Source organism: Momordica charantia (assembly GCF_013281855.1).
Source record: "Momordica charantia cultivar OHB3-1 chromosome 3 unlocalized genomic scaffold, Mcharantia_2.0 BLBB01000003.1, whole genome shotgun sequence".
In the NCBI taxonomy this organism is placed as follows: domain Eukaryota; kingdom Viridiplantae; phylum Streptophyta; class Magnoliopsida; order Cucurbitales; family Cucurbitaceae; genus Momordica; species Momordica charantia.
The window spans coordinates 18,222,565-18,230,321 of record NW_028275161.1 but is presented as its reverse complement, the minus strand read 5'-3'; the positions used below and the strand labels follow the sequence as shown (position 1 = coordinate 18,230,321).

Sequence of the window (7,757 nt, the reverse complement as noted above, 5' to 3'; positions counted from 1 at the left end):
TTTAAAGCAAAAATTGAATATATTTTCCTATTTAATGTTGGTGGGCAGAATATGACCAAAGCAAATAAAACAAACTGGTCAATTGAAGAACTCCAAAAAACAAAAATAAATAACTCTTTCTTTATTGAAAGCAAAGTACTTTAGCTGCGCTATCTTTCACACGTGAGAACAACCTCATGAAAATTCTTCCTACTTGAACAATTTCAAATTTAATATTGGAAAAAAATAACCCAATATAAACTCAATACAAACTTAACCAATATTTATTTATTTTCACCATTCAAGAAATGGACAGTTTTTTTAATTAAAAAAATATTATCTTTTTTTGTATTTATCTCTTTTAGTTGTTAATTTTTAGTGGTGATAAGTAAGCCGATAAATACCTAAATAACTCATAAAAGTTAAAATATAACACCTCTTATTAAATATTTAACTCGTTGTGAGCTATGATCAGGTTTGTCAGTCAGAACACATTAGATACCGAAGTTGAAATTATCACGTCTCATACTTTTTTATTTTATACAAAGGCTTGCTTTCTGGATGAGGTCAAAAGAAATGGCTTTTAACAATTTGTAAATTCAAAGATAAACCTAATTTTATACTATTGATTGTCATCTTTTTCTTTTCCTTCTTGAAAAGAAAAAAATAAAGAAAATAAGGAAAAGTAGTCAAGTATGTTGTCCATCGTAATTCAAAAAATCTATATAGAAAATTCAAGGTTTTAAATTTTCCTCTAAATTTACCTCTCCTTAAAAAATTTTTATTTTATTTTATTTTATTTTCATGGTTTGTGTATTCTAGTGATTAGGTGGATTTCAAATTTCAACTGTAAGTGTTGCATCATCGGTTCATCAAGTCAAATTTTGACCAAATAAAAAGGTTGAATCGATAATATATAATCTATATATACATACAACCAAGTTGTATAAAAAGTATGCAAAAAATTGGCTTGCCTCGAGTCAACATTAGCTTACATCATCAATAAATCAATGCGGTTTTGAAACAATAATACAAATAATTTTGAAAATTGAAATACTGCATCAACGGCCAGGACGAGCATACGATTTCAAAAAATTAAAATTAAAAAGCCGTCAGTTCAAATTCCAATCTTCAAATGTATCATATTTTGGAGGGTTACCAATTTAGAAGTTTAAAACTAAATTGTTAAAAATTAAAGTTAAGGGACTAAATCAAAAGTATTTTGTTAAGCACGATACTTGTCACACTTTCAAATTTGGTTCATTTTAATTTGTACTCTTATTTATTTTTGTGTACGTAGTTCCGAAACTTTTAAACTTTTAAATTTTTGTATTTTTATTTTCTTTTTTTCTAATCACAGTTGGAGCATAACATTACACTTAATAAATTTATTGAAATATAGTGATAACTTTGTATTATATATATTTATAGTATGAAATTTGTGTTAAAATTTTATAAATAGAGATTAAGATCGTCCCTTTGTTTAACTACAACACCAAAACATATGTTTATAGAGTAGAATGATTAAATTGAACAAAAGTTGTCGAGATTGCATGACTCAAATAAACGTGTTAAAAATATATAAATCAAAATAAACTAAAATAAATTAGAACTTAATACGACCAAAACAGTATTTTCACCTAATGTTTAGATAGTATAAAACAATAAAGTAGTGGACTATTATATGACTATTAAAGTCAATTTTTAATTAACAGATTTTGTTTGATATTATTTTCATCTGAATTTATTGTTTTAAAAAATTATGCGTATTTACTCACTTATTTTAAACCAAAAGTAAAATTTAAAAATAGTTGGAAAGAAATTAAAATATTAACTCATTAATTGATTGCCAAATATAATTAATCTACATTTATGTCTTACGTTTATATTCAAAATAAAGTTCAATGAACTTGGTTGTGTGTGTGTATATATTATATTTTTTTTTAAAGAAAACCAAATTGGATTTAAATCCATATTGGAACTGAAACTAGTTCAAACTTCAAACCAGTTTGGATTTGGATCAAGATCAATACAGTTTTTCTTGGACGACATTGATCTAAAAATGCGCAAAGGATACGAATCTCACGGATTTGCAGTTACGACGTGTCGTATATTCCATTCCATAACAGTGTTTCTGAAACCTCCATTAACTTTTAGAAATCACAGCTGGATATGACAAATGTATCCGGTCACTTACTGCCACATGTCAGTCAGCTGACCATATCCAGGTTCACAAATTACTCTGTACACCGGCTGTCACCGGTCGTCCTCTCTCCTCACTTCTTATAGTTATAACCACTTCCTCCTCTCTTTATTTTTCCCGCCTCCACTTCCGATCTTCTCTTCAACTTTCTTTCAACTCTCTCTCTCTCTCTCTCCCTCCCTCTCCTCGCTTGACCTTAGGTAAATTCTCTCTCTCTGGATCCATGGAGTTAATTTTTTTAATCAGTTGAAATTAAAATGGCGATGGCGACAGCGTTTTTGTTTTTGCTCTGAATAGTGATGCTGCGAAGAATCGAGTCGTCTTATGTTCTGTTTTTTGAAATTTTAGGCGAATGAGAAAAATTCTCCATCTCTCTCCATTAATTAAATTTGTTTGGTTTTGCTTTGTTTAGGAAATTTTCGTGTTCTGAATTTTCTTTGGGAGAGCGTTTCAGTGTGGAATCGGAATGGGGCAATCGGACGGTGGCGGAGAAGGGATCAGGAAGAGATCCTGTTGTGCGAAGGATGATTTTCTTCCGGAGGAGTCGTTTCAGAGTTGGGGAAATTACGCAAAAGCGCTCAAGGAGACGCCGGCCCGGTTCATGGGCCGGCTCACGGCCCGGTCCGCGGAACACACAGAGATCGTGGAGTTGGCGGCTCGGAGCCAGCACGAGATGAAGAAAACGCTCAACTGGTGGGACCTTATGTGGTTCGGCGTCGGCGCCGTCATCGGTGCCGGAATATTCGTCCTCACCGGACTCGAGACTAAGAGACACGCCGGCCCCGCCGTCGTTTTGTCTTACGTCGTCTCCGGCGTCTCCGCCATGCTTTCCGTCTTCTGCTACACCGAGTTCGCCATCGAGATTCCGTCCGCTGGTACGTACTTCTTTCTTCCACCCGCAGGTTTCCACACTTAATGGAAGCAATTATTATTATTAACTTATTCATTTTTATCGTTTTAAGTATTTTTATTTCGTGATTATCGTTTATTAAAATAAAGAGTAGAGAAATTATCATTTCTAAACTTTTAAATTACGTTGCTTCAAATATAGTATATGAGATTTCAAACCCATTTCAAACCCAAAATTCTCTACCAAGAATCTAAAATTTGTTTTGCATCTTCAAATTTTGATAACCATTTTCAATTTACGTTTTTTTTTAATTTTAACTTAAATTTTAAAAATAGTTTAAAAAGAGAGTAAGTAGTTATAAAACAGGGTCTTATAAATTAGTTTTAAGAAAATTTTGATTTTTATGAAATGAAAATTCAGGGAAAATATTGTACTGAATAAAACCAGGGTAAATATGTTTACTAACTAATCATATTATTCTTTATTCTATTCCACCTAGAAGTCAAAGTTTGATTATTATTGAGGACGTCCTTAGAAATAATTGGCCAAGCTGAATGAAATTGAATTTTTTTCTCTTTCCCGATTGAAATTGAATAATGTGAATGCAATGGTTTTCTCTATTGTGATTTATTATTTATTTATCTTGTCGTCGAATAGAAATTTGGCCATCGTTTTCCAAAAAAAATAAATTATAAAATTAGGCTACTTGACTTGTTTAACTCCACAGACAGTTTGCTAATTATTTGTTTAATTAATAAAATAACGTTTTCAAATAAATAAAGAGTAAATAACGTCCACTTTTTCCGGTCAACGCACGAGGTTTTGGATTTGTTTAATTTCATGGATAGTTAGCTAATTATTTGTTTAATTAATTTTAAGTCAACTTGACTTGGATCTTAGCTAATTATTTGTTCGATTAATTTTTTAATTTTTGCTAAATTTTAAAATTCTATGTAAAATTATATTAGAAGAAACGTGATTTTTTATTAATAGGTAAATAAATATAGTTTTAAGAACATAAAACAAAATATTAAAATATTGTAGATTTTACAAAAAAGAAAAAGAAAAAGAAAAAAATGATGTGAATATATAGATTTTTATAAGGTTTTTTTAATAGAAGGGCGAAAATAATCTTTATCAAATATACCTTTATTTTGGACGGAATTGCATTGGATGAAGAAATAATTATACATATTTTTTAAAAATGTTAGTACTTTTATTATTATTAAAAATATGTCACAAATCTAACTTTTTTTTTCTTTTTCATTCTCTGATATATATATTTTTTTGTTTGTTTGAATTCAAAGTATGCTATTTGCATAAAATTTTAAACTAGTTATATTTAAAAATAGTCATTTATTTCACTATTTATGTAATTACCTCTTTCATTTTTATTCTTTTACTTTTTGTTCACCTCTTACATTTCTATTCAATAAAGCTATATCAGATGGTACGCCTTTTATAATAAGATCTTAAATGTGTTGTTAAAATTATAATTATAATGTAGAAGTTAAAGATTTAAGTTTAAAAAGAAAAAAAAAAGCAAAATTTTAGAAACGTAAATTATATTTGAACCTTTTTTATTCATAATCGTGGTTGAAACGTACATTCTATTTCTCCCTGATGATCTGATCCAAGTTTAAAATTGGAAGAACTTTTAAAATTTTAAATTCTTGTCTTACCAAGGAGCCAAATATTTTATATAATAAATCAACCTTTCTTTCTCTTTTCCAAACTTTAATTACGTCACTCAATTTTAATTTCATCAAACGGACAATTCCTAATTTACTAACTTCAATAGATTGAGTTTCCATATCTGAAAATTTTCTGAACCGTTGCAGCGTTGTGGTTTGTGCAGGTGGATCATTTGCGTACCTAAGGGTGGAGCTGGGAGACTTCGTTGCTTTCATCGCCGCCGGCAACATCCTACTGGAATACATAGTGAGCGGCGCCGCGGTGGCCCGCTCTTGGACGTCATACTTCGCGACCCTCTGCAACCGCCACCCAAACGATTTCCGCATCCACGCCCCGGCCCTGGCCGACGACTACAACCAGCTGGACCCCATCTCCGTGGGCGTGATCATCGTGATCTGCATCATGGCCGTGGCCAGCACCAAGGGCTCCTCCCGCTTCAACTACATCGCCTCCATCATCCACGTCGCCATCATCCTCTTCATCGTCATCGCCGGCCTCACCAAAGCCAACCCCAAGAACTTTACCCCCTTCGCCCCTTACGGCATCCGCGGCATCTTCGTCTCCTCCGCCGTCCTCTTCTTCGCCTACGTCGGGTTCGACGCCATCTCGACGATGGCCGAGGAAACCAAGAACCCGGCCAGAGATATCCCCATTGGGCTGGTTGGGTCCATGGTGATCACCACGTTCGCGTACTGTATTCTGGCAGTTACGCTTTGCCTGATGCAGCCGTATGGGGAGATCGACGAGGATGCGCCGTTTTCTGTTGCGTTTGAGGCCGTGGGATGGGGGTGGGCCAAGTACATCGTGGCTGCGGGTGCTCTCAAAGGCATGACCACTGTGTTGTTGGTCACCGCCGTGGGACAGGCGCGGTATCTCACCCACATTGCCCGCACCCACATGATCTCCCCATGGTTCGCCAAAGTCCACCAAAAGACCGGTAATGTTTCAACCTCTCTATTAACATTTATTGTCAGTTTAATTACAAATTTCGTCTCCATAATTTGTGTTTTAAAATTTTCTATTTAATTTGGGTTTTCTTTTTCAACGATTCAACTCACTCTTCAAGGGATTTTAGGTTATTTTCAACCATAGTAGTAGTATTAGTATTATGAAAATTTGACTCAGAGACCTTCTAAGTATTTTGAAAACTTAAGCACCAAATAAAAATTTATTAATTAATAGTGGCAGCATATTATTCACTTATGAATTGCAGGAATCTAAGTTGAAAGGAAGCTTATGCTATTAAGACCAAATTAAGGCTATACTCCTCCTCTCGGAAGAATAATATCTATGTTAAATCACTGATGAATACATATTTAGGCCCTGACTTGTAACAATTTGTCTCTATACCATTTTTACATCATTGCCTCGACAAGCCACTAATTTTATTTGAATATTTTATTTATATTATTACTTAATAATCAGGTACTCCGGTGAACGCGACGGTGGCAATGTTGGTGGCAACGGCGGTCATCTCGTTCTTCACGGAGCTGGGCATTCTGGCGAACCTCCTCTCCATCTCGACGCTGTTCATCTTCATGCTGGTGGCCATCGCCCTCATCGTCCGCCGCTACTACGTCACCGGAGAAACGACGCCGTCCAACCGAAACAAGCTCCTCATCTACCTGGTCCTGATAATGGGATCCTCAACCGCAATCGCCCTCTACTGGGCCGCCTCCGACGGCTGGATCGGCTACGCCGTAGCAGTCCCGATCTGGTTCCTCTCCACGCTGGCCCTGTGGCTGGGCGTCCCCCAGGCAAGAAACCCCAAGGTCTGGGGAGTCCCGCTCATGCCCTGGCTGCCCTCCATCTCCATCGCCATCAACTTCTTCCTCCTTGGATCCATCGACAGGGCCTCGTTCCAGAGGTTCGGGATCTGGTCCGGACTTCTCTTGATTTACTATTTCCTCTTTGGCCTCCACGCTTCCTACGACACTGCCATGGCCTCCACTTCCACGACTGGGAATAATAACAGTAACAGTGTGTGAATTTACTGTGGATACTAATGGTAATGGTGGGGGAAGATTAGATTTATTGGAATTGGTTTTGGAGGTTGATTGATGATGATGATCATGAGCTTGGAAGGCCGTCTCTGATTATTATTTGAGGGAACGGATTTGGATGATCGATTTGGTTGAATATGATCCGTTGACGGTGGGTGGAAGGAAGGCTGTGAATTCGTTGTTATTTGATTATCTATGTGGTGATTTTGTTGGATTAGGGGATTTTATGATTTGTTTGTTAGTACTTAGTTACAGCTACACAGTCGATTTGTTAATATGTGTTGTTAGATTAATATATATTTTATGGTACTGGTAGGAATTTTAATAGGATGGTCCTTTTATAGTTCAAATTCCCATCATCACTTTTATGGTAAAAAAAATGAATTTTATTAGAGATTCGAACCTAGAAATATATAAATTTTAATAATTGAGTTTTTCTAAAATCTAAGTATAGTTAAAAAGTTAAGATATTTATTTTTTACTAAGAATTTGTTAGTTCGAATCTTTCTTTCATATATTGTACTTAAAAGTAAATTTGATATATTTTTCAACCGTGAAAAGGTAATTCTGTATAATTAGAAATACCGTTAAATTCTTTTTTTTTCTTTTAATTTATTACATTAGTATTTTGGTAAATTGGTGAGATAACATTTGGTGGTTCTTCTTCTTTTCTTTTTTTTTTTCCTCTAATTTGAAGTTCGGGCGATTTGATATTAAGTGAAATTTTATCGATTCAAGATGGACAATATTTGTCTCGGACCCATTTATTTTTAGCACCATTAAATTTTTGACAATTCATTATTTTTTTAGAACCTTTTACTTTTGTGTTTCTCTCTTTCAGTTGTCATAACTAGAAATAAAAACAAGATTGGTCGAGTAAGTAATCAAAATATTTTACTTCAAAATAAGATTTTTCACTCTTTTTTTTACCCATGCATGCATCTTCACTTTCATGGTTCCTTTTACAAAGACTAAAGTCAAGTTTGAAATTTCTAAAATATCTATTAAAAATTTATCAAATGCTGCA

At 34.3% G+C, this 7,757-nt stretch overlaps 1 protein-coding gene across 2 annotated transcripts; it reads left to right on the top strand.

Annotated features, from left to right (window-relative positions):
* Nucleotides 1-2,298: 2,298 nt before the first annotated feature.
* AAT1 (amino acid transporter 1) lies at nt 2,299-7,057 on the top strand. 2 transcript variants are annotated; one of them, XM_022284179.2, is made up of 4 exons: nt 2,299-2,382; nt 2,595-3,057; nt 4,891-5,664; nt 6,153-7,057. In XM_022284179.2, the coding sequence occupies exons 2-4, from the start codon at nt 2,649-2,651 to the stop codon at nt 6,713-6,715; spliced, it is 1,746 nt and encodes a 581-aa protein (XP_022139871.1). In that variant the 5' UTR covers nt 2,299-2,382; nt 2,595-2,648; the 3' UTR covers nt 6,716-7,057. The 2 variants fall into 2 exon arrangements, with proteins under 2 accessions (XP_022139871.1, XP_022139872.1); XM_022284180.2 differs by having other exon boundaries at nt 2,300-2,382; nt 2,637-3,057.
* Nucleotides 7,058-7,757: the final 700 nt, after the last annotated feature.

Coding starts and splice junctions, on each gene's coding strand:
- AAT1 (XM_022284179.2), top strand. CDS start 2,649: ATGGGGCAATCGGACGGTGGCGGAGAAGGGATCAGGAAGAGATCCTGT. Junction 3,058..4,890: donor CATCGAGATTCCGTCCGCTG/GTACGTACTTCT, acceptor TGGTTTGTGCAG/GTGGATCATTTGCGTACCTA. Junction 5,665..6,152: donor CAAAGTCCACCAAAAGACCG/GTAATGTTTCAA, acceptor CTTAATAATCAG/GTACTCCGGTGAACGCGACG.